Below are 27,460 nucleotides of genomic sequence, written 5' to 3' on the forward strand. Positions count from 1 at the left end.
GGCAACTGTATCTTGTTAGTGAATTGTGAAAATAAATGGTCAATACCTCCATGGCTTGCTGATTCAGAAAGGCCTTGGCCACCTTCTCACTGAGATTTACCTGTTTGAGGTGTTCACTGAGGGCAATCCGCAAGCTGCCGTTCCTCCTGTTGAGCATCTCACAGGTCATGAGGGTATAGAAGATTGCGGTGCACACCAAGGGCATGCAGAAGTAGAACCCAAAGAGCCACCAGTCCTTCACATCTTGGTAAAACTGTCCAGGGAGGAAGAGGAAAGATGGGACATTGGAATGAATGCTAACTGTGAAGGACCCTGCTCACCCCACAGTCTCCGCACTCGTGGATTGATCGGTTTATATATCCATCTCTCATTTGTCAGCAGTGAAGTCCCTGTAAGTTGTGCTTAGTATTTTTTTATTTAATCACTGGATCACATTTTATCACATGATCACTGGATCATACCTTGCTAGGGCTTCACACACACTAGGCAAGTACTATGCTGCTGAGCTGAACACAGGAAAATGCATATTGAAATGGTCTAATTATCCATACAAGGATGTTCCTTAGAAGCCAACACTGATTTCTTCTACACATTGGATCAGTATAAAGAGCCTCCTCAAAGTTCAGACAATAGGATTTGAGACATTTCGTCCTTGTTCGTTGACAAGTCTCAACATTTCGATAAGATCGGCTGACTTTTTGATTGTTGTGTTTAAAGTGTACTTACCATGAGTGTCTCATTTAGGAACAATGAAGGGTATCAATGAATGGTTTGTCTGTGTGGCTGCAGTTAGTGGAAGTTAGCCCTTTGCCTGGTATGTCTGCTATGTGACCCCAGAGTCAGCCAGCTCAGCCATCAATAACTCTTCTCTCTCTCTCTTAATATTTGCCACCTGGAAACTATGGAACAGGGCCATTCTAGCTAAAGGCTGACTTTACTCTCTCTCTGGGGGTAAGGATTTATATAAATCTAGACTGTCCAGTTTCCTGTTTTTTTTTTTTTTAAATGGAGAATAAAAATCAAAGTTGGAGAATGATAATTCAACTCTTTATTCTAATGAATTTTCCTCAGACTTGGGCAGAGATGCCTTTACTTATGTTTTCTCTAGACAATTTATGGAGGATAACACAGCTTCTTGCGATAGTTTGATCAGTTCCCTCAGATATGACACCCTGTTCCCTGAATACCGATAGCTTCTGTGTGGACAGGAGCCCTCTATGACTTTAAATAATCTGAAAATGGTTCCAGAGGACAAACATCCCTTAACTGTCACAGACCCCCTTGTAAATCTGCTGAGAGCTTTAATTTCTTCTGAGAACAATATTGTGTGTGTTCATGTATTTGTGTGCACGTATGTGTGCATGTATGTGTTCATGTGTGTAGGTCAGAACAACTTTTGGTATCATTCTTCAGGAGCCGTTTATCTTGTTTTTTGGAGACAGCGTTTCGCATGGGGATCTAGGGCTGGCCAGTTGGCTAGGCAATCCAGCTACAGCCTGTAGATTTTCCATTCCTTGTCCTTGACACTGGTTTTTATAAGCCTGTGCCACTGTGACCAACTTCTTACTTGGATTCTGGAAACGGAATGTTATCTATCACTTTATTAACTGAACTAACTTTCCAGACATCAACATTATATTTTAGTAAGCACACATTTAAATGTATGTGGCCACAATGGAAACCAATTACACTGAAATGGAGCTAGCAAAATACTGAAAATAAACTTCTGGTAAAGATATGTATTCATCAACAAACGACATACTATGTGATTCTAACTAAATAATATAATGGGTCAAAAAACCCTACTAAGATGTTGAACATTAATGTTTTAAGATGTTTTTCTCTCCCCCGCCAAGAAACATAGTAGCCTTAAACAATACAGTGGATTATTATCCACATTTCAAGTCAGAGGAAATAAGAAATTAGTTTCTTCTTATTTGTTAACAATCTTTCCTCATTCACCCCATTGCAGAAGGATCTTTGACTGCAACGAACAAAGTATGTGGCCTCTGTTCTTGATTAGAAGTACAATGCAAACCTCCTCTGAGGCTCTCCCCACCCCTCTGCTCACTCACCCACCCAGGGTTTGTAGACTCTTCCCACAGAATCGCAGGCTGAGTGGATATGGCCTACAAGCTGTTGCCTGGGGTCCGGAAGGTGTTTGTTTGTTAGTTTGTGGTTCAGGCGTGCACAGGGGTGATGTGCTCTTAGGTGTCAGCCTCTGAGTCTGTCCACATTCCTACGAGCCCGTAAGCACGGCTGCAGAGTTGCAGTGAGCAAGCCCACTCCTAGGGATCTTGATGTCTAATTCTTTACCAAACTTGCTTCTAGATCAGAACCTATAGTTTCAAGCATGTACGGTGATTCCCCACAGGGCATACGTTCTGCTCATTTTGTTAGAGAAATGCTTTGTGAAATATTTTTAGGGCAAAGAAGATTCGTGTTCCGAACTATAACTGAACGAGCTGTACTTCCTCAGGCAACAGCTATGTGTCTGTCAGATGGTGCTGTGTGAATCTCTTAATCATGAAAGCAAATTACATTGCGTACATATAGAGGTAGTGTCTCTTAATAAGCTGCCTCGTAATTCTTCAGTACAGAAAACCAGATTTACAGCTGAAGAGGGGAGATGGAGTAGCTCTATTCACGAAGCTACACAAGGGTCAGCACAGTAGCCTTGTGGAGAGAGCAGCAGGCCTCAAGGCGGTGAAGGACACAGTGCCTCCCCTCCACAAGTGGCTCATTATAAGCTGTAGCACATTTTTAAATTAAAACATTTAACTTGCTATGGTTAGCGGACTGTGCACATGATCAGTACCTCCATGAACTTGGACGTGGCGTTGAGCATGCAGGTCCTGTGCTGCTCACCCTTGTATTCGAAGGGCACCATGACGAAGCCGATGGCTTCCGGGATGGCCAAGATAAAGGAAAGGATCCAGATGGAGACAATTTCAATGGCAGTAATCAAGGGGATCCCGATGCCTTGAACACGGCTCCAGGAAGCCACTGCTCTGTACCTGAACAGGAGTGGGGGATAGGTGGAGGGAGGAAGAGAAGAGGGGGAATCATGTTGTCAAGTTTATTTTGAACTAATTTTGGCTGGAAAGTGTCTCTCCTGGGCAGAAATACAACCATTGGCTTTCAAAGAATTTTCTGTGAGCCTCGATGGGAGATAGAACGAAACAAAGCAAACCAGCTTGCCCATTTGGAAACGGCCTGCTAGGCCTGAGTCTAAAATCTATAAAGCACTAACATTTATGAGTGCTATAAAACACTGTCACCCGGATATGATGTGGATGTGGCAACCATTACACGGAGCAGCCATGGAGGCCTGTTTAAGGAAGGCAGTGCCATTTTTTTAGTAGTGTGGCCACTGGTGAGTTGAGGGGCAGGTGAGAGACAGGCCTGGTTAGGAAGAAGGGGTTCAGGGAGAGGGGAATGGGACAAGGGAAGGTGATAAGGGGTTGAGTATTTTCATAATGCATTGTATATGTGTATGAAATTGTCAGCAAGCCAGTAAGTAAATAAATTATAATGGCAAAAATAAAAATAAAATCGCTCTTCTCTCTCATTTTCCCCTTCATCTCCATCATCCCCTTCCCCCCACATCAAACCTCTCTCACATGGAACTGTGAAACAAAGAAATAAAAAGAGAATCTTAGGGCATTTAGAAAGTGGCACCAGGAGGTGTGTGCTTGTGTGCTTTAAGCTGGGGTAGGAGACAGACTGGGTAGTGAGGGCTGCTAGGATGTTCATAGTACTGTGTCTGTGAGTGAGTGAGTGAGTGAGTGTGTGTGTGTGTGTGTGTGTGTGTGTGTGTGTGTGTTTGTATGCATCTCTCATCTGTCTATGTCTCTATATATTTGGTTGGTTTTGGGGGACATTGTCTCTCTATATAGCCTTGGCTATCCTGAAACTCATTCTGTAGACCAGGCTGTCCTCAGACTCACAGAGACCTGCCTGCCTCTGCCTCCTGAGTGCTGGGATTAAAGGCATTAAAGGTATGCACCATGGGAGGCTTTGGCTTCTTATGATCTACTAACAAAGCTTGAAACATATTTGATCCTTGAGTGGATCATGACCACAAATATTTTATCATTTCGTCCCTTTCTTTACCTTCAAGATACCACCAGAGTGGGCTTTGCCAGGTAGCAGGTCCAATATATTCCATCCAGGAAGGACTGAAGGGTTATTAACTATCTCTCATTATAGGCCTGTGCCAGAGAATATGAGCTACAAATATCTCCCTTCCTACCCTCAGATCAACAATCCAGCAGAAAAGAGTAGTTGGTAGGGATGTTCTGTCACAAGTGTAAATGAGCAATAATAGAATATACATAGTTCTCTGGCGTTAAGGAATCATGCTTCCTTTAGTTTTCACAGCAGTAATTTTGGTATGTGTATGAGTTGAGACAGTGTCTCATGTACCCCAGCATAGCCTAGAACTCAGAGTGTTTCCTCCGATGACCTTGAGCTGATCCTCTTGCTTGACTTCCCGAGTGCTGAGATTGCAACTGCGGCCACCGTGCCTGGCTCTTTAATACCTTTATAATAGCAATGATGCTGAAATGTCTGAAGAAAACCCACGCTCTTTGACCTGACGTGCTGCTTGGATGCTAGCTGCTTTCAGACTTACTGTGAAGAGAAAACCTGGGACATGCCATGGTCCTTTCTACTTTTTTAATGGCATGTGTTTTTGTGGCTTCATTTTTGAAAAATTTCTCCCTGTTGTAACAGAAAGGAAATGTTTTCTTTTTATAGATAGAGGACGGCTTTAAACAGACCAAAGCATTGCTATAGGTGTGCTATAGGTGTGCTATAGGTGTGCTTGAGTCCGCAGCATGTGAGTTTGACTGTTGAAGATTAATTGATAAGCTAAGGCGGTGTACAAGCCACGCCCACTGACCTATATTAGCTCATCATTGCCGAGTGTGCACGGTGTGTATCTGCGAAACGCAGCTCCGGAGAACGACAGGGCCTTACTCTTTTTCAGATTTGCTTATAGATTAGAACCTACAAACTCCTGTACAGTATATATATATTGTATAGAACGATGGTCCACGTGACATACGCACATCTCAGTCTGCTGGAGAACTGGTTTGCAAAACGTTTTAGGGTAAGAAGGATTTGGTGCATAAGAAGGTTTGGAAAAAACCCGGGTTTGTTCAGAACGGAATAAAACACAGCTCTTCGAACAGACCATGAAAACCTCTTGTTATGGCATAAACTCTGTCCTAAAATTCATGTTTTTTTTTTTTTTTACAGTAAGATAAAGATTGGTGCTTATTTTGATTGGTGCTCTATTTTCTCTTCTTTGTGGCTTATTGATCTGGCAGCCAGTAAAAGCTGGAGTGGAGACTGGATGTCTGTATCAGGACTGCCAGCCAAGTGGCATCCGCCGCTTCCCCCTTCCTACCTCAGCTAGGCGATTTAAACAGAACACCTTCACCCACAAGAAGCCAGGTGCCTTGTCTGGTACCCAGGGAAGCAGCAGATGGCCGAAGTGGGACAACGTGATGGATGTTTATAAGTCAACTTCATTTCATGGTATCATGAGTAAGTCTGACTGGCACGCACACACGTGCACACATACACACACATTCATGCACACACACACTCGAACACACACTCACACACACACACTCACACACTCACACACACACACTCACACACACACACTCACTCACACACACACACACACTCACACACACACACCACACACACACTCACACACACACACTCACACACACACACACTCACACACACACTCACACACACACACACCACACACACACACACACACACACACACACATACTGTTCTTACTGTTGAGCAGCCTAATTGATGTGTGTGTCTGAAAGACACCTCAGTATTCATATTACCACCAACTGATCTTTCCTGTTGAATGTTCCAACACACGGCTGCCTCCATATCCCCCTGGTCACTCCTCATCGCCTTAGCTGGACCCATTCCATTCCCAAATGCCCAGAACTGGACTTCTCCAGGTGCCAGTCTTTGGAACTTAGGATGATCTCCTCCATCCTACGGACTTAGTGCCATTTAAACCACTTATATGTTGATGACTCTCAAACTCATAGTTCTAGCTTGGAACCCACCTCAAACGTTGGACTTGAATAGGTAGTTGCCAACTTGAGAGTCCCACTGGGCATTCACGGAGCATCCAAACAGCCCAAAGCGGCCCTGAACCTGTTCCTACCGCCGTGGCCCCACACTTAGCTTTGCTCTTCTTCCACCACACTCTCAGTCCTCCTGCAAACCTTCTAACGTCTTCCGTCAAAGGGACTCACTCCTGGAACAGTGGTGCAGGCTTTTAAGGCCAGTACTCAGGAGTCAGAGGCAGGAGGGGCTTTATGAGTTTGAAGTCATCCTGGTTTACATATCACGTTTCAGTACTAGATAGAGAGACTTTTTTTTGTCTCAAAACAAAACAAAACAAAACACCGAACCCTCAACAAAACACCCCGAGAGTGATCACGCCCCCCACCCCCAGGGTGCTCACTCCTCCCCAAGGGTGCTCCTCCCCCTCACACTGCCTAAGTTATGTTTGATGGTTTTCTAACCGCTGTCTGTGCCCACCCTGTCTTGAAACAGGCTTCCTCGGCCCAGCAATGGGAACGAACCCACTAGATCGAACCTTTACTGCACCCCTCCCACCCCCCAGACAACCACCAGGGACCTCACAACTGCTTGCTCTCTCCCTTTACTTGCTCTCAGGTCTTTACTCACTTGTATCTTAAAAATATATATTTTTTAAATTTAAACTTAGTTTTCACTGTGCACCCAAGGCTAGCCTGGAACAAACACCGACAAAGCTGGCCTGGATTTGTGACTCTCTACATTTTCCTTCTGGGTGCTAGGATCACAGAGAAGTGCCACCACCCCCAGCTCAGTTGACTTTTTTATGGAACCTACTTAAAAATTTCCGAGTCCTTTGCCTGATATCCGTTTACATGTAATTTCTTCTTTATTATTTTATCATGGCGGGACTGTCTCAGGGTTCACTGCTGTGAGCAGACACCATGGCAACTCTTATAAGGGAAACTGGGGCTGGTTACAGTTTCAGAGTTTATCCACATCGTCATGGTGGGAAGCGTGGCAGAGCGCAGGCAGACACGGTGCCGGAGGAACCAGAGTTCTACATTTTCATCCAAAGGCAGCAGAAGGGGGTTGTTACATCGGCCAGACTTGAAAATATATTTGAGACCTCAAAGTCCCGCCTCCACAGTGACACACTTCCTCTCACAAGGCCACACCTCCTCCAATAAGCCACACCTCCTAATAATGTCACTTCCCATGGGCCAAGCATACTCAAATCATCACAGGGAACAACCATGTTTTTTCTTCATGTGTTTTGTTGGTTGTCTATGCCAACCCTTATACTGAGAACACCACCAGCATGTAGTCATGCACTCTGAGTGTCTCCAGTCGTGGACAGAGAGCCGCCTGCTGAAGGAAGGGCCGCTCCCGTCTCCTGCCATGGCTTTTCTTCCTTACTGTGCACTGTTTTACTTCACTGGACAAAGCAATTTACATTGTGAATATTTCCCTCTTCTCAGGCTAGCCCTGGATTAGGTCACACGCACCAAAGCTAACACCACCCCCACCCCCTTTGAAGCATAGAATCAAATAATTTTAAAACAAGGAGGGACCTCTGAGATGTTGACTTCTGCTCTTCTATTCAATATGGGAACCCAAAGAACCAGAAAGGGCTGGTTATTACCACAGCCCACACCAGTCTCCAGTGAATGCCAGAGCCTGGGCCGGGTGTTAGGTCTGCTGACTCACTGTGGGGCCTTCCCACTGTGGCACCCTGTGCCCTGCCATGTGACACAGCAGAACAGAGGAGGAGACTCTCTTTTACTAACGTGAAGTTGTTTGCTGTAGTGCAAGCCTATGGGTACATTTAAAAAGTGTTTTCAAGGCTGGAGGGATTTCCTGCATATATGCTAATTATTGCTATTATTTTTATTGCTGTTACAACTGTTTTCTATGAGACAGGATCCTGATGTAGCCCTGGCTGTCTTGGAACTTTCCACATAGACCAGGCTAGCCTCAAACTCACAGAGGTTTTCCTGTCTCTGCCTCCTGAGTGCTGGGATTAAAAATATGCTTTACTGTGTCCAGCTTGTGTGTTGAATTTTGAAGGTAAGGCTGGAGACAGCTATAATTACATTATATAAACTTTATAGCTGAACAAACCTAAAAACATTATAAAATAAAATTAAATTAAAAAGATGTCATGTCAATAAAATCTTTTTTTACTTTTAAAATTCTTTGCCCATTGTTGTTGTTGTTGTTATTATTATTATTATTATTATTATTATTATTATTATTATTATTGGTGGTTGTTGTTGTTGCTTGAGACAAGATTTCTCTGTGTAGCTCTGGCTGTCCTTGAACTCCCTCTGGAGACCAGGCTGTCCTTGAACTCCCTCTGTAGACCAGGCTGTCCTTGAACTCCCTCTGTAGACCAGGCTGTCCTTGAACTCCCTCTGGAGACCAGGCTGTCCTTGAACTCCCTCTGGAGACCAGGCTGTTCTTGAACTCCCTCTGGAGACCAGGCTGTCCTTGAACTTGCAGACAATCTACCTCTATCTCCTGAGTGCTGGGATTACCACCGGTGGCCGTTGCTGTCACCTTAAGCATAGTTTGGACATGTCCTTATGTCAGTTAGTGTGTGACCACTGCCCCACAGACGTGGCGGTTGTAGTTTAATGGCTGCACGTGATGGCATCGTATGGATCTCACTCTCTCATGACTCATGTTTAGCATGTCAGGAGTGAAGAACATGTGTGTATGCAGAGATTCTTTTCCTCGTCGGGAGCCACTTTCCTGGATGAGTTATTAGCAGTAGCATTGTTAAATTAAGGGAATGAGAGGCAGGCAAAGCCATTCACTCTGGGGACACTGCCTCAGTGTGCAGTCCAGCCTGGCTGAGACTCACTCCAGCCCCTAACTTCTGTGATCCTCCTGCCTCAGGCTCCTGGCCAGCTGCATGACAGTTGTGTTTTAGCATGCTGGATCATGTGATTTAAAATGCAGTATCTAGGAAGTGCCTAGACAGATGTTCACTCACAGCACAACCCATCAGTTTTTCTTCAACATTGCTACTTCAAGAACGGAAAGAGGCGCCTCTGCTGCCTTTCATTAAGAGCAACTGGTCATTTGTGACGGTTAGTTCTGATTTATATCTTTACATGATGGAAAAACCATTGCCACCCAGAGGTTTGGAGGGAAAGTCCTATCAGAGAGACTTATCACAAGAAACCACTCGGGACACAAATGTGAGCACTTCTGTGGCTGGTTCTGACATTGGCTTTGCCTGTTCCAGGAACGGCATGTGATAAACTGGCACCACGGTCCTGCCAGGCTGAGAGGCCGAGCCTTCCAGTTGACCCTGCCAAGGGCTGGACCGGTGAGCTGGGGACTTGAGGCAAACTCAGTGTCAGCTGCTAGCTACTAGAGAACCCAGCCGAAGTGACAGGACGCAGAAGTGGCCAAATTCCAGAGCCATAACATAGTGAGATCTGATAAAATGGTTATTTTAAACGGCCCAGTTTGAGGGCATCTGGTTATCAAAGGGAAGCGGGGTTAGCAAAACTAACCAGTTGCCTGATCCTGACAGCAGAGCAAGATAAAGGATGATTAAGTGTGTGCTGCGGGGAACAGACCCAAAAGGATGCTGAGTTGCCCCAGCCCCCGAGTGTGACTATTCAGCTCGACCACTCTTGTGCCTTCCGTCTTCTTACACAGCAGTGGGAAACCACACACAGAACCAGGAGAGACCATGTCCAAATCTGAAGGGGTGCACCTCAGAAAACCACCTTACCCTTCTGGACCTAGGCTCCGTCTCTGAGATTATCGGAGCTGCCGGCATCATGTCTGAAGCTCGAGGCGCACAGAGAGAAGCTGCGTCCTAATGGAACTTTGCAGCGCTTCCAGGTATCTAATTATATGCTGCTCTGGAAGAGTCGTTAAGAGAGTTTTATCTTTTTATAGGCTCGTTCCCCAGACATCTTCTAACTACAAGTTGGACCTGTACCGGGCTTGTTTATAGCATGACCCTGTCATCTCTCCTGCTTTAAACAAGACTATTAACTTCACAAAGAGCAGCATTCAATCGCCTTCTTCTCCAAAGTAAAAGTAACATTTGAAACTCATCACAGCTGAAAGAAAAAAAACCATTTTATGGCTGGTAACGGTTGATTATTCATCGTTTTCCTGGGAAAAGTTCATCCCTTGTAAAAGCATACTTAACTTTAGCATTATAAAGTTTACTGATAAAGCTGGGCAGAAGCCAAAACTTGTTTTGAAATTTCTTTCTCTACTTCTGAAAACTTTCTCCTATCTTTCTCATAAGAGAATAAGAACATATATCTAAGGTAAATAAATAATAGTTAAACTTGAGGAGAAATAACCCTTTTGCTAAAGGGTTAAGCTGAGGCGAATCGAGTTGAGCAATGCCGGCTCATCAACCAGGTGTAGACTGTGACTCTCTGACAAGCTTGTTTATCGTCTCAGTGCCACAGCAAGGAAGCTGGGACTTCTCTTTGGTTTTATTGCATTCTGCATTTCAGTAAGTAATTAGAGAAGAAATTTAAAAGTGCCTAAACATATGCTTTCTCTCAGGACAGCTCCAAAACCAAAGATGATTATCATATTTTTAAAATATCATTAAAGTACCATGGCAACTCTTCCTGGGTGGTAATCTGGTTCAGACAAGAAAAATATGGTTTTAAAAACTAAAAATTGTTTTTAAAGGACTCTAGACTCCCCCTTATTACTGCCGTCACATTAAAATAAAAGCAGCTCTTCCCTCCAGTAGAATATAGTGAGATCATGTGAAGGCTCAAAGCTGATGATGTCGTATGTGTGGTGATTAACTGTAAGGATTAGAGCACTTAAGAGTTAAGAAGGCACAGGTTTAGTTCCCAGCACCTATGTCAGGTGTCTCACAACTGCCAGCAACTCCAGCTCCAAGGGCTGCTGTGCTCTGGCCTGCTTGGTATACACACACACACACACACACACACAATACACATGCACACACACACATACACACACACACACAAACACACACACAATACACATGCACACACATACACACACACACAAACACACAATACACATGCACTCACAAGGCACACATGTGCCCACACACACATGCACACACTTAAAAATGATCTTTAAAAAATTCTAAAGAAATTGTGTGTGAATGTGGTTCATTCTCCAGTATGAAAACTTTTGAAATATAAATGTCAAATCTGTTCCCCCCAGTGTGGATCCTCAAAATCAAAGTCAGAATCAAATGAAATGCAAGGGTAAAGGCCACCAACAAAGGACTGTGAGTTTTTTCCTAAGGAGGACTCTCCTGGATGAAGGCCATATTAGCAAAATGGCATTTTAAAATGGCTCATCTCCTTGACTTAAAAGTCAGACCACATCTGAATGAAATCATTCTTGGCATTATTATTATTATTATTTTTCTCTATTCTAAATGAAGAATGGCATTTTATTTGGGACTTGAGGCTAACATGAATCATGTAATTCATGAATGGGATGAAGAGAGGAGGGGCTCTGGGCAGAGTACCATACACAAGAGAGAGGAGTTGTGAGCTCAGCACCCCCTTTCCATGCTGGGTAGACTGAAGCTCAGGAAGAAGGCTTTCGAGATTAGGAAACAACCCAGAAGGCACAGCCTTGGCTAGGTCTGTAGTGGAGCGGGTTTCCCTTTAGCTTGGAGACCTGTTGCCTTATTGTCTGTGGTGGCTTGGATGGGAGTGATCCCATATATTCATGTTTGTACATGCTTAGTCCCTAGTTGAACTGTTTGGGAAGGATTAGGAGGCATGTCTTTGATGGCAGAGGTGTGTCACTGGTGGTGGACATTGAGTAGCTAAGATATTGCCTTATTTGTTTAAAAATGTTATGAATGCTTGGTCTGAATTTTACCTCTTAAAATATATTTGTGATCACGCTCATATTTTCTATTATTTTTGTCTTCTTTAAGAAAATGTATTTTTTCACTTTACATTCCAATAAACCCCTCTCAGTCCAGTACCCCCTCACACAGATCCTCTCTCTTTTTTTCCCTATTCTCCTCAGAGAAGAAGGGGAAGCTCCCCAACCATGGGTACTACCCCTTCTGGCACATCAAGTCACTGTAGGAGTGGACCTAACCTCTCCCACTGAGGCCAGTTTGGAAAACAGGATCTATAAGCAGGCGACAGATCAGGGACAGCCCCCACAGAAGACTGAGCTGTGGGGATGGGGAACCCAGGTCCAGTTCCAGGCTCGATCTTTGGTTGTTGGTTCAGTCTCTGGGAGTCCCAAGGGTCCAGGTTAGTTGACTCTGTCATTCTTCTTGTGAAGTCCTGTTCTCCTTGGGTCCCTCGAACATTACCCCAACTTCTACGAGACTTTCTGAGCTTGGTCTAATGTTTGGCTGTAGGTCTTTGCATTTATTTCTATTGGCTGCTGGGTGGAGCCTCTTGGAGGGCTAGGGTTTATTTATCTTTTAAGTTCAGAGGTTTCTTTTCTTTGTAAAGAGTTACTTATATATGTTTTATACACATGTGTATGACATGTGAGTTTATGTGCACCACATACATGCAGGTGCCAGAAGAGAAGAACATCAAATTTTCTGCAGCTGGAACTACAGGTTGTGGTCCACCATGTGGGTTCTGGGAAGTAAAACCAGTCCTTTGCAAGAGCAGTGTGTCCTCTTAACCTTGAAGCCTTCTTTCCAGTCTCTGAGAAAGTTCTTCATTTCAGAGAGCAAAATGTACTCTTTTCTTCTATTACTTTGTGGGTTGCGCTTTTGCATGTTTGAGTATAGTGGTTAACAATAAAGATGGCCCATTTGATTACGGGCTCCTAGTTTCATAGTTTTATGGACTTGATAAACTTTTAAACCTCAACTTTCCTATCTGTAAAATATTATCTATACACAATAATGAGTCTGGTTCTTAAATAAATGATAATTGTATATTTTACTATTGTAAAGTAAGACTTTCTAACTTTTCCCACGAGAGAGCTAAATAGCACTACTTAGAAATGACTCAGTACTTCCACTTTGTCCAGTGATATGAGCATTACATTTCTGTGTACTCTAACGCCCAATGATGTGTCAGAATATCTCTTAACCCTAATGCTAACTCTAACCCTGTCTAACCCTAACTCTTTCTCTTATTATATTGATGAGACATGGTAGCTCTTTTCTTTTATTGGATATATTTTATTTACATTTCAAATGCTATTCCCTTTCCTGGTTTCCCCTTCATAGAACTCCAATCCCATCCCCCTCCCTCTGCTTCTATGAGGGTGCCCCCCACCCCTCACACTGTAGCTTTTAAACATCTAACAAGGTACATGGAAATAACATGTTGATTTTTTTCTTATTTCTTTTCCTCACTTTTAAAATAAAACTTTTAGACTTATTTTAAGCATTTTAATCAAACAGTGTAATGAGAACAGATCTCTCTATCCGTGGTGTTAGAAGTACCATTGAGAAGCTCTCCTTTTCAGATCTTAGACCACACTAGGAGGCAGCCATGCCTACCATAGCCCCACCAATGCTTTAAAACACATCACTTAGATGAAGGAAGAAGTTATATTGGTGCTTATGTGGGGAACAGCAGTGAAGATTTCCTGGTGACTCAAATCAGCCTGTTGGTGCTTGCACAGCTTCTTAGGGAAATGGCCAACACACCGGATCTACTGTTCGGTCCAGTGGTGGGACCTCTGTAGTGGCCTCTGATGCTGGGTTTCCATTTCTCTACTACAGGGAATTAACCTCGGCCCTGGCATGAGCCTGTCGGTCTCACCTCGGGCCACATCTCCCTGACTTCACGCAGCAGTCCTCAGCATCCGACTTAGGTCAAAGCAACTCATTCACGGTTTGTTTCTCAACAGATGGCTGCAGATCCTAATAGACAGTGAAGTCATTTCTAATCTTTGCATTTAACACTGAAATGTGGACATTTTAAGTGATCACATCACTGTATTTTAAACTGTTGATAAAATTATCTTTTGTGTTTTAGTTTTGGCAAGTATTTTTATTTCAAATAATAGTCTGAAACATTTCATTCATTTCGTGTTTCAGGCATTAGAGCCATGTGGTTTTTTCTAAAAAGACACCATTGCAATTTATAACAACTAATGTGTTATGATGTCTAAACACAGCAAAACTTTTTTTTTGAAAACTGTAAATCATAGCCAAGTATCCACAGCACTTAGCTGTTCCTTATGAGGGTGAGTGTCTCCCCGTAACAGAATGTGCTGTAACATTCTGACTTTGATTCCTTATAATAATTATACTATATAATTATTAGATATAGATATATGTATCTATATATAATGTTAGAAGTTGCAAGTGACATTATACAGTCAGATCTCTTGTTTCTCTGTGTAGCCCTGGCTGTCCTGGAACTTACTCTGTAGACCAGGCTAGTTTCAAACTCAGAGATCTGCTTGCCTCTGTTTCCCAAGTGCCACCATGCTGGCCTTAAATTTGGTCTATTTTTTAAAAGGGTTTCTTAAAAACTTTTCCATTAGTGACCCTTTGAGCTTGAGAATTAAAAAACAAAATCATTTTATTTAGTGTGTGTGGTGTTCTGCCTGCATGCTTGTCCACTGTGTGTTCCTGAATGCCTAAGGAAGTGTTGGACCGGGGACTGGAGTTACAGATGGTGTGAGCTGCCATGTGGGTTCTGGGAACCTTGCCCAGGTCCTCTGTGAGAGCAACCAGTGCTCTACCTCCCAAGCCATCTCTACCTCCAAGCTTTGTAAAAATTACTTTTAATTATGCTGTGGGCATATGTGCAGGTGTCCACAGAGCCAGAGCAGTTGGACCCCTGGACATAGACTGAGAGGTGGGCATGTCACAGTGCATGGGTCAAGGTCAAAGGTCAGTTTTGTGGGCCCGGCTCTCTACTTTCACTTTACATGAGTTTCGAACCTTGAGCTCATGTCAGGCTGGTGTGGCGGTTTTTACCTATTGTATCATTTCACTGGCTCAGCTTCTATCATCTGTTAAAAATGAATGTGAAATTATATACTAATGACATGAAAATTCTTGTTCATTTTTACATAAAGAACACGGTCTTTGGGGCTGGAGATGGCTCAGAGGTTAAGAACGTTTGTTGCTCTTGCAAAAAACCTAAGTTCCGTTCTCAGCACCCATGTTGGGCACCTGTTAACTCCAGCTACAAGGAATCTCATGCCCTCTTTGGCCTCTGTGGGCACCTGCACTCACCTATGTAAAATAAAATAAAAAATGTATTTTAAAGCATCTTAGCTGACTTTGATATTGTACCGTGTGGACTGTCTTCAATGGTTTTCGGAAGTGACTAATTTTTGACTTTATAATTGTCAATGTCCTTGCACGATACTTAGTACGAATGGCAAGATGTTTAGAGCCATTTCAGAAATTGTTGGAAAGTTTATTCTAATCCCAGTTCATTGAAAGATGTTTTAAAATGAAACTCACGTCAATGTAAAGCCCCGCTGTGCGAGAACTTGAACAAGCATCCTGTACAGTTCTGCTGTAGGTTCAGAACCAAGGCTGCAGCCAAGCTACGCGGAGCTCCGGGTGAGCCCGCAGAAGACCACCGTCAGATGCTCAGAAACGTTTCCTGCTTCTCTTGCTGTCATAGTTACTGTCACTTTGCCCCAGCACCCACCCACACGGGGCTGCGACACTCACGTTAGGAAGCTCTCAAAGTTATTTGTAAGGATTGTGGGTCTTTCAGAACTCCATACCATTATTTATTTTTGTTCGCCTCTTTTGAAAAATATGGAACATTTTAGGCATTTAAGGAGGTGTAGTGGAAAACATAACTTTTTACATGTATTGCTTGGCTCAAGCATTTGAAGTGTAACTCAATGACATTTTCCTTTTTTTAATAAAACAACAATACCAGTGTGAAACAAAAGATTTGTATATTCTAGGTCTCTTGCTTTCATCAAGTTTACTCAATCATTTAATTATTTTGTCCCTTTAAGGGGGCCAGATGGGTATCATTGGCCACATGGGCTAAGGTGCATACTATGGAAATCTCAGATCAATACTAGTTAGCGAATGTGAAGAGCAATTCTAAACACAGGGTCAGGGGCCAGACTTTTAAAGTCTTACCCCCCTAAAGAGCACAGGAAAGAGCCACGTTACCTGTCCACACTGAGAGCGCAGAGATTCAAGACGGTGATGCCCACGGAGGACTTCTGCAGGAAGGGGAACAGCTTGCAGAGAAACACTCCGAAATCATTGTGGTCAAAAGGCCAGCGCCCCGCCAATAGCTGCAAAGAAGAGATGGGAGTAAGAAGGGGAGAGGCAAGCCCAGTGTGCAGCCCGCTTGTATCCCCAGTGTGAACACGTGGCCCTTTCAAGGCCCCACCCTGCTTCTGAATAGGTTTTCGAAGAACCTTTTCAAAGGTGGTTGGGAGAGGGAGCAACTTCATGGAGGCAATGGGAGGAGGAGGGGAATGGGATTGGGGGAAGGGCATAACATTTGAAATGTAAACACAGAGAATATCCAATAAAAGAAAAGAATGACCTACATAGACTCTTAGACTCTAATGCTCAGCCCATAAAGAGTGACACTATTAGAAGTTGTGGCACTGTTGGAGGAAGTGTGTCACTGTGGGGTGGACTTTAGGTCTCCTATGCTCAAGGTACTCCCATTGTGGCTCCCAGTCTCTTCCTGATGCCTGGTGCTCCAGCTGTAGAATTCTCAGCCCCTTTACCTGCTGTCATGCTTCTTGCTATAACAGTAATGAGCGAAGCCTATGAAGTGTAAGCCGGCCTCAGTGAAATGTTTTTCTTTATGAGAGAGAGAGAGAGAGAGAGAGAGAGAGAGAGAGAGAGAGAGAGAGAGAGAGAGAGAGAGAGAGAGAGAGGCCACGATTTATTTATTATTTCCACGTGATTAGTGTTCCAAAGTTGCATTTCCAGGAAGTGGTAGCCGAGGGTGCAAAGCTGGCTGTCTGCCACAAACTCTGCTTTGGATGAGGGGTGCATAGTATCCTAAGAGGTCCAGGCAAGGGCTGGGGAGGACACATGTCCACAGGGAAAGCCTCATCCATCTCCTCTTTGTCAGGAGTTCAGAGGGGCACTGGAGACAAGGGAGGACTGCCATGTCAGTGAGGGACGTTTGCCTTGCTCTGCAGTGACAGGGTATGCTAATGAGATGCAGAAGTGGACACTCGAGTCCATGTGGTTGACTTGGATTGTGTCCAGCCAGCGTCACAAACCAATGGGCTGTCTCTCAAACCTGCCGGACACAGATTTATCTGCAAACGTGCACCAGGCCTGCTTTCAGAATTGTTACATCCCCAAGCTCCTTTCCTGTTCACGTCTGTATATTGTATTTTTGTGCAAAGTGGTATCTCATTCACCAGGCATGAAGCCAGTTTGTGCTGCTTTTCTGGACTATGCCTGAGAGCCAGAAAGTAAGGGAAAGTCTAGAACTGGTGGGATGATGTGGAATTATGCCTTAGTGATTTCCATTCATTGTACGGACACTAAGTCTCTGTTACAGGTTGACTTATTATTACTTGTATTCAATGCTATATGCTTAGGTTTTATTCTTTAGCTTGTTGCAAAGCCAAGCTGATCACCAGCAGAAACACTTCAGAGAATAAGGATTATTAAGGGAGCTAGAGAAAAATCCAGCATTTAGGGCATAACCCATAATCCTTTTCTGATCAGCCAGGGGTCATGTGTTTCCTGGGGATGTGTTACAGTATTAGAATCTTCTGGGTATTAAGGACGAGGAGGGATGTTCCTGGCTTCTGGGGAGTAGAGGCTAAGGCTGTTGCTAACATCTTTCAAGGCTAATATCCCCTAATATGCTGATGAGATTGAAATATGCCATCCCTGAGACTCCACCAGAATCTTCAGAGTGAGGGCAGATGTGGGAAGAGAAGATGGGTGGGGGCGGGGAGCATCCACTGACCGCAGCACCACCAGAGGCACCAGGAGGGCTCCTGACAACAACCACTGTTCTATTGTGTCTCCAGAGCTTGTGACTTTGCCTTACAAACCGCTAGAGGCTCTGATGCTGCTTTGAGGATCGTTGCTCTAGAGGAGCCATGAACAAGGAGAGTAAGAGCTGGATGAGCAGGAAACAAACAAACGAAAACCCAAACCAACTAACCGAGCACGCAACCCATCCACGAGGGAGAGCCCGTCATAACAGTTTGGGGCTGGGCAGCTTGCGTACCTCACACCTCATTTCCCTCACTGCCCTAAGGACGTCAACAGAGAGGCTTCAAAACAGTAAGAACTCTAGTGTCTGGGCCTCACTGGCTTGAAGCTCCTTATTCATCCCCTAAATCCAGGACAGGCTGAAGAGGATACATATCGCTGTGTGACCTAGGGTAAGCTACCTAACCTGTCTGAGCCCTTTGTTTCCGTGCTCTTCGAATGGGTGTGGTCTCATACCTGCCACAGTGTTGGTATGGGCACTTGGGGGCTCATGCAGGACAATGTGACAATCCTGTCATCGGAACACACGTCGTAATTGTTATTTTGGTTTGCCATAAATTGTAAACCCAAGTTGGAAGGTGTGCACCATTTCCGTACGACTTTGATGACAACAGTGGGAAATGGGACTCCCTGCCAGTGCTCTCCTGTTCCCGTTGTCAGCCTCTGCAGCTTCTTACTCTCATCATGCCCACATTGTTTCTGTCCTTGTCCCCACATCTTAAAACCGTACACAGAGAACCAGCAGCAGGCTTTTCTTTGTCCTGATTCCCTCCATGACTTCTTCCAAGGCTGAGCGATTTTTCCGTTTCCCTTTTGTCTCACTCCATCCATCCCAGACAGGAATGAAGGATTTACGAATATAGTCTGCAGTAGCTAAAAACCTCAACGTTTAAAGAATGTTCTCTACCCTAAGACATGCATGATTGTGGGTCACTTGGAACCAGATAGGCACCAGTCTTCAAAGAGTGAAGTTCTGATATTTCTCCTACTCTACACCCTCCCCTCCCCTCCCCTCCCCTCCCCCTTCCTTCCCCTCCCCTCCCCTCCCCTCCCCTCCCCCTTCCTTCCCCTCCCCTCCCCTTCCCTTCCCTCCCCTCCCCTCCCCTTTCCCTCCCCTCCCCTTCCCTCCCCTCTCCTCTCCTTCCTCCCTCTCCTACTTCCCCTCCCCTCCCCTCCTCTCCTCTCCTTCCTCCCTCTCCTACTTTCCCTCCCCTCCCCTCCTCTCCTCTTCTCTCTTCCCCTCCCCTTCCCTCTCCTCCTACCTCCTCTCCTCTTCCCTCCCCTCCCCTCCCCTCCCCTCCCCTCTCCCTCCCCTCCCCTCCCCCTTCCTTCCCCTCCCCTTCCCTCCTCTCTCCTCTCCTTCCTCCCTCTCCTACTTCCCCTCCCCTCCCCTCTCCTCCTACCTCCTCTCCTCTTCCCTCCCCTCCCCTCCCCACCTTGTTCTGTTACTCTCCCCCTCCATTACTGGGGAGGAGTTGGGATACACAAGTTGTAGACAAGGAGAATACACCTCCACCGGTGCAGGAAAAGGTGATTATAAAGCCCGAGACACTCAGGACAGGGCCTTTAGTGAGACCATGAGTTCTGGCTACTGCAGATCTCCAGTAGATGTTAAAAAGTCAATCCTTCTGCTGACGGGGACGGATGGGTTCTGCCGCTCCACTATGCTTTAATTGCTCAAGGACTAAGGCGGAGCTTCCAAATGCAACGGAACCCGGCTTCCGGGTCATCTTCAGTTTTTTTTTTTTTTTTGGTCAGTCTCCTCCTGCCTCATGAACAGGCCAAGAACTTGTAGTATGTGACCTTCAGAGAAGGAGCACAACTGTTTTGGTCTGACTGTGTGCGCTCTCAGTGACGCAGGGGATAGAGGAAGCTTCATGACCTGATCTGACCTGCGTCATGTTTCTGACCCATGACTCAGGGACCCTGGCTTACTCTTCTGTCTTCTTCCTCTACACATAATGAACGCTATGGCAGCCGCCTCAGATGGTTAGTCGTCACAAGTAGCATTGGGGATGATGCACAGAGAGCTTAGCATGGGAAAGGTCTAGAAATGTGAACTGTAGCCATGGATGACCTATGGCTAACTCTGTCTTTTGCCCTCCGAGGTCAGCTAGTTTTTGTCACTGAAAAATATCTGAGAGAACAACTTAAAGAGAAAGGCTTGTGGTGGCCCACGGTTCCAGAGGTCTGCGGCTGCTCAGCCACACTGCCTTTGGGCCTAAGGTGAGGCGACACTTTACAGCAGGGAATGTGTGTGCTGAAGCAAGCTGCTCACTTGCTGGAAGTCATAACTCAAAGACAGAGGAAGAGGAGGGGACAGAACTCACACAGTGTTCTTTGTGACATGTCCCCAGTGGCCTAACATACTTCTAGTAGACCTTTACTGTAGACGCTCTACCACGTGACGGGTGTCATGGAAACTAGCCGTTAAAGCCGTTGAGGTACATTTACGATCCAAGCTAGAGCAGATGGTAAGACACACTACTCAGGTGTCCAGTCCTGGAGGCAGCAGCCCCTCCAGAAACAGGAGACCTTCGTCTCCAGGAATTCTCGGTCTAGAAGACAGGTAGAAGCCTTGGCACTCGAAGCTCTAAGCTTCTCAGCAGGACCTTAGCAGAGAGAGCGCGTAGGCTTACGCCACAGCACACGCCCTGTTCCTCAGTGGAAACCGCAGAGAAGAGAGTTATCTGCAGTGTGTGGCTCATGTCTTAAAGGGGTCAATAGGACTACTGAGTCCTGTGGGGTCAGCACACAGGGTGACTGTTGGCCCTGCAGTCCAAAGACGCCAAGGACGTGCCTCCTTTCTCCCACTTGTGTTGGAAAGCATGGAATCGCCGCTTAACTTTTTTCTTAACTAATTGCCACATCCTTTACTTTTGAATATTCAGTGTGTCAGGTTTTGTTTTTGTTGTTTTTGTGTTTTGTTTTGACCAAGGCCTTCAATTTCTAGAATCTAAAACACATAGATAGTAATAAAAACTGAGGGGAAGAGAGAATAGTTTTCAATTAGCAATAATCACCTCAGATAAACCTCATCGGCCATGAAACTGCCACGGTGCAAAGCTGCGAGGAGAGAACAGAACAGAAAGAAGGTAATTTTTAAAGACAGACCCAGTGTTGGCACACATTTTAACCCAGCACTTGGGAGGCAGAGACAGGCAGATCTCTGTGAGTTTGAGGCCATCCTGGTCTACAGAGTGAGTTCTAGGAAAGCCAGGGCTACTTAGTGAGACCCTGTTTAAAAAACAAACCAAAAACAATCAAGTGCAGAACAGAATCTGAGAGCTTGAGGAATTCTTTCCCTAGAGGATAGAGTGTCCGTGGGGTTCTAGTCCCTCGGTTTCAGGCACTGCGAGGAGGAGCCCAAGAGTTTCCTTGCATAACGGATTCAAAGAAATGGATCCAGAAATAAAGGACCTGAGGCTTGTTAGTTCTACAGACATAAAACCCAAGACCACTGGATGGGAAGAGTATAATTTAAAGTAGAAAACCCAGATGTCCATTTTGGAGTTGTACTATACAGCTAATACATGCATTAGTATTTAGAGGGTTAACAGATTCCTGTTGCAGAGTGACCCCGACTTTGTCTTTGTGGAGAGAGAAAAGGTTTCCTGTTGTGACTGTGACCTGCCGGAATAAAAGGTGAGCAGAGCTCTTGACAGAAAGTAGGCACATGCACAACCTAATGGAAGACGTTGTCTTCATCACAAGTTCACGATTAAAGGTTGTGATCGCGGAGATCCAGTGTAGAAAAGGTCATCATCAGCGACAACGATGGAAATCAGGAAAATGGAAGCTGAGCAGCATGTTTGAAACACACGGCTGATTTAATGTGCAAATTCTTTAGAACCCGAGTTAGCTCCCATTGTGGAGTGTGTCATGTGGTCACAATTATCTTGTGTGTCTGTGGAAACAATGAGCCTGTAAGGACATTGTGTGCGGTATAAGGAGCATGATACCATGTGTGTGCTGAGGAGGAAGGCCGCTGGTGCTGTGGCCCATGTGTTGGGGGAGAAGATGGAGGCGGTTCTGCGTTTCTAGAAACAGAAGTTCATTAGAGAATACAATCTCGAGGTCTAAAAGCAGAGGCATAAATTCGAACAAACAACTCAAAAGGACTTGGTACTAAGTGACTGTGAGCAAGTGACATGTGTTTTAATATGTCCCCTGGTCAAGCTTCTGGAATGTGGCTAAAAGCTATGTGCAGCGTCCAGAATATCAGAGCCACAGAAATCCCTCTTACCACGGAGGGAGGAGGACAGTGGAAACCTGGCTTTGAGCTCCAACCCCAGCTGAAATCTTTGAGTCTTGGTCCTCTCCTCTGCTTGTTAAAAAAAAAAAAAAAAACCAACCAAACCAAAACAACAACAACAACAACAACAAAAAAAAAAAAAAAAAAAAAAAAAAAAAAAAAAAAAAAAACCCAGACACTACCCAAATTCTCACCAGGCTCTTAAACTATACATAATTTTCATGTCCCATTGAAGTAGGCTTCTCTGAATCCACCGTTTCACCCCTCAGCCTGCCTGTCGTCCTCTCCCTTCACCCTGTTGCCTCAGTTGCTTTTTAATCCTTCTCATGGACTATGATAGTCTTTTATTCCTGTTTTCTCCTCTCCCCAAAGAACCCAGGTTGTCAGAACTTGGGAAATTCCACAGATGGAGCCAGAAGACACATGTTTTGGATGTGTGGAGCCTATTTTACGACTTTCGAAGGGAAAGCTGAACCATTCAGTACATTGACTCAGTGGGCTATGGGGACATCAGTGTAAATATTATAGTGACTTGAGAGAAAATTCCAGTGATGAATGCCAGGCTCCTCGTCAAGGACCCGTTGCACGCGAGTATACCTGTTTTTACTTTTGTAAATGGGTTTGACATGTTTTATCTGTATCATTGGGAAATAACAAGGTCAGGGACGTGCAACCTCACTGAGCTCTCCAAGTCCAGGAAGAGTGGGAATCTTCCAATCTTCTGGCCGACAAAGGCTGGTGATGGTAGTGGCGGAGGCATGTTTTAATGCTACATCTCAAGTAGGCCAACATTTAGAAGATATATATCAATTAAAACTTTTTCTGCCAACTAACAGACATTACACAGCCATGTGCTTCTAAGGATCCATTTATAATGCATCGTGTGTGGAAAGTTAATGAGCTTATCCCAGGATCTAAAGTCAGAACTCATCTTTGAAAAACACCAGTGGCCTTCACATGTCAAGAAATAGTCATAATTATATGAAAAAGTTACCAATGTTCTCTTTTTCCTCTAACTACTTCTCTGTGGGAGGCCAGATATGATCGTGCATTTAAACCATAAGAATGAAATTCAGCAGATCCAACCTGGAACAGGAGAATTCACTTGCATTTTATTAAGCTACACATTAAAGAGATTCATTACAATTCAAATTAATGCTATTCTCATTCAGTATTTTTGTTTTGAAACACCATTTTCCCTGTAAAAATAACATAATATTTAATGGGTACTTTACCTTTTTATGAACTAATGCACATGTATTCGGTTGAATTCCCAGCTTTTACTGTAGTATGGTACTTAACAATAGTCACAAACTAGTTTATATGTGTGTGTCTGCGTGTGAGTGTGCACACATGTATGCAGGTACTTGAGGAGGCCAGAAGGGGCCTGGAGCCCCTGGAGCTGGAGTTCCAGACAGTTGTGAGCTGCCTGAGGTGGGTGCTGGGATCCGAACTCAGGTCCTCTGGAAGAGCAACAAGCACTTTTAACGGCTGGGCCGTCTCTCCAGCCCTTCAACCACTGCTAAGAACACAAAAGGGTCCTGAGACCAGAAAGTTAGGGAAGATGAATCTAGATCAATATGCTTATTCTTATTTGTATTTTTATTGATTTGTGTATATCTCTGTATGTCTGAGAGTGTATACAAGTGTATAGTATGTGTGTGTTTATGGTGTGTGCTTGTGTGATGTGTGGGTGTGTCTGGTGTGTGTGTAATGTGTGTGTTTATGGTGTGTGTGTGTGTGTGTGTGTGTATGTACATGGTGTATATTTATGGTCTGTCTATCAGAAGACAACTTGCTGAAGTTGGTTCTTTCTTTCACCATGCGGGTTCCCGTTGTTAGGTTGGGGTCATGGGCTTGGTGGGAAGTGCCTTTACCCACTGAGTCATCTTGCTGGCTCTCAAGACTCTAAACGATGAGAGCACTCAGATAGACATGCTACACAACTCTTCCAAGATTACATGACTACCTTGGCAATGTTTTATTTTCTTTGTTGTTACGGTAAAAAAAAAAAAAAAAAAAAAAAAGGATCTTACAGTCTTAATTGAAAATTTGTGGTCACCACTTTTTTGATATGGCTACAGTCTCCAGCCCCCACTAACTTTCAACAGGACAGTCTGAGGTGGGCCATGAGGGGGACAGGTGGCTTAAAAGGCAGCTGAGTCTCTGGGCTCATGGATGCAGAGGGCTCAGCATGGGGACCGAAGGCTTTTCATTGTCACGTTTTGTTTCCTGAGTTCTGTGCTTGCTCTGGGCCTCAGTGTATCCAGTGGGTGAGGGTACAGCCCACTGGGTGAGGGTAAAACCCATTTAGGGGAGGGCACAGCCTACTGGGTGAGGGTACAATCCATTTAGGGGAGGGCATAGCCCATTGGGTGAGGTTACAGCCCACTGGGTGAGGGTAAAACCCATTGGGGGAGGGCACAGCCCATTGGGTGAAGGCACAGCCCATGGGGTGAGGGTACAACCCATTGGGTGAGGGTACAACCTATTGGGGGAGAGCACAGCCCATGGGGTGAGGGTACAACCTATTGGGTGAGGGCACAGCCCATTGGGTGAAGGCACAGCCCATGGGGTGAGGGTACAGCCCATTGGGTGAGGGCACAGCTCATTGAGGGAGGGCACAGCCCACTGGGTGAGGGTACAGCCCATTGGGTGAAGGCACAGCCCATTGGGTGAGGGCACAGCCCATTGGGTGAGGGCACAGCTCATTGAGGGAGGGCACAGCACATTAGGCTTCTTGTCACTTAGCTCAGTTCAGTGAGACCCAGAGTCAGGATAGTCATGGTACTCAAAGTTGTGGGATTTTCACTAATCTCTGACAAAAATGCAAGTGACAACTGACTGGGAGATAGTTGTCACAATTCACAAAGTAGATTATTGGGGGATGGAGGGAGCCTAATTTTTATCTAAAGTGTTTCAACCTGAAATTAGCAATCTCTTCAAGGAAGATGGAAGTAACTTGGTTCTATTTTAAACATTTCATGGTATGCGGTAGGCTGGAAAGTGTGCCATAGATGCTTTTCCTAATAATCAATAATAATCTAGTTCAAGGACAAATGGATTTGACAATTCTCAGGTGAAGGAATTCTGAAATAAGAGTGTAGAATCCACAGTCTTGGAACACTAATTGCCCCACAGTAGGACGTGTTTACTGTCACACTAGATTTTCTTGAGCTGGTGTCTTCTCTAGTTCTAAGCATAAGCATAAGTAAATGGCGTGGTCCTTGTTCCAAGACTAGTGTAGTTCCCCAAATGATCCCAACTCATTTTGCTATGTTTTTTACAAGCAACACTAGTGTGTGTGTGTGTGTGTGTGTGTGTGTGTGTGTGTGTGAGAGAGAGAGAGAGAGAGAGAGAGAGAGAGAGAGAGAGAGGGAGGTAGGGGGAGGGAGGGAGAGAGAACGGTACAGTTCACATGTGGAATTCAGAATTCAGAGAGCAAGTTTTTGTCTTACATCCTGTTTAAGACAAGGTTTCTTTGTTGTGTTTCTGCTGTGTATGCCAGGCTGGTGGGCTCACAGGTCCTGGAGATCTTCCTATCTCCCCCAACTCATCCTGGGAGCAGCGAGCTTCCAGATGTATGCCACAGTGCCTGGCTTTTATGTGGGTTCTGGGGATTCCAACTGAGACCCTCACACTGTGGCAATGCCGATGCCCATGTTTTCCTTGGCATTTAAAAAAGATGAGACAGGGGCCTTCCCGTTCTAGCGGAGTGCAAGAAAGTGCAACTATTAGGGACACAGTTGCCAGAGCAATTTGTGTAGTAACCCTTGGCTTTAGGAATCCTGGGAAGAGACTTCCATATAGTCACCCTACCCATATCGACATGTAGGATGTATATATACATATATAACCATAGTATTATCTGTTAAAGGAAAAGGCTGGAGCAAAAATTTCTATAAACTATGATGCTCTCTCATACTTGGGGAGTATGAAACTGAAAAGAATAAAGTAGGATTTATATATTCTCAAAGATCTCTGAGATAAAATGACATATGAAAAGGCCAAGATGCTAAATATTCAGTAAGAAACAGGAATATGGAATGGTACAAGTATAAGGTAGTTTAACTAACTAACCAACTAACCAACTAACTAACTAACTAACTAACTAACTAATAAAACAGGACAGTCAATCATTGTAGCTAATACTGATAATCTTAGCACTTGGGAAGCTCAGGCAGGAGGATTACTATGAGTTCAAATCAACCCTAGTCTAAATCCAGAGCAGGAGCCCAAGGCAAACAAAATAAAACAAACCAAAGGAAAGGAAACACTGCTGACTTCATAACAACAGAAACGAGCAGGCTGGCTACTTCTCAATGTAAATGCCATTTTCCCGTGTGTGCGTGTGTGTTCCTTACTTTTCTTTTAAAAATAAAACCAGAATTTTCTCTGAGAGTTTGTATTGGCTGAGAAGACCTGAATGCCCGAGAGAACATCTCCCAGCAGAAAAGGAAGTGCCCACAGCCTTCACGGAGATCAGGGAGTTGAACAAAATGTGGCCTTGGACCAAGACTCCCAGACCCTAGACCACAATCTAGTGGCAAGTACTGTCTTCACCAGCTACCCCAAAACTCTGGTCAGGAAGAAATTCTATCAGACACCGTCAGTTCCAGAATCTGCTTTCTCCTCTCAGATTTTGCAAGGAAAGTAGAAGTTCCTCACTTCAGACCGTTCACTAGCGCCCTGCAAGCAAGCAAGGAATTTCAAACTCACAGGCAGTGTGTAAGGCCCTGGGTCACTGCACTGGCCAGTGATACTGTGATGGCTCAAATGAGATTTGTCCCCACAGGCTCATCTGCACGTTTGCTGTGCAGCATTTCGAGAGGCCGGCTCTGGGGTGCTGTGATGTACGTTTTACTGGTGGTTAAGAGAGAATTTTTCTTTCAGATTCGTGCCAATTCTTTACAATTTAGGAAGTTTCTACTCCTAATCTTCCTGCCTTATTCGTCTTGTGCTAGTGTGGTGTAGTGACCACGTCACAGATAAACCTAGCCATTTTACCTAGAAACTGGCAGACCAGGGGCGTAGCATTTTACAGAAATAATCTCAAGAGAGACTGTCTGGAGAATTCCATCAACCCAGTTCTGACTGCTAGAAAACATGTTATCTGTAAGCGTGTCTCCTAATTGGCACTTCACAGGAGCGGGGAATACCGAAGACAAACTATATTTTTTCTGTGTATTTTGAGATTA

At 44.7% G+C, this 27,460-nt stretch overlaps 1 protein-coding gene across 1 annotated transcript in view; it reads right to left on the bottom strand.

Moving 5' to 3' along the window:
- Window positions 1-27,460, bottom strand: part of EDNRA (endothelin receptor type A) — a 54,339-nt gene that overhangs the window by 10,099 nt on the left and 16,780 nt on the right. Inside the window, exons 3-5 of the mRNA XM_080937011.1 lie at window positions 16,190-16,317; window positions 2,819-3,017; window positions 101-253 (exon numbers count right to left, since the gene is read on the bottom strand). Of these exons, the coding sequence (XP_080793137.1) occupies window positions 101-253; window positions 2,819-3,017; window positions 16,190-16,317 (480 nt within the window). The remainder of the gene's footprint in view (window positions 1-100; window positions 254-2,818; window positions 3,018-16,189; window positions 16,318-27,460) is intronic.

Source organism: Micromys minutus, assembly GCF_963924665.1.
Source record: "Micromys minutus genome assembly, chromosome: 24".
Classification (NCBI taxonomy): Eukaryota; Metazoa; Chordata; class Mammalia; order Rodentia; family Muridae; genus Micromys; species Micromys minutus.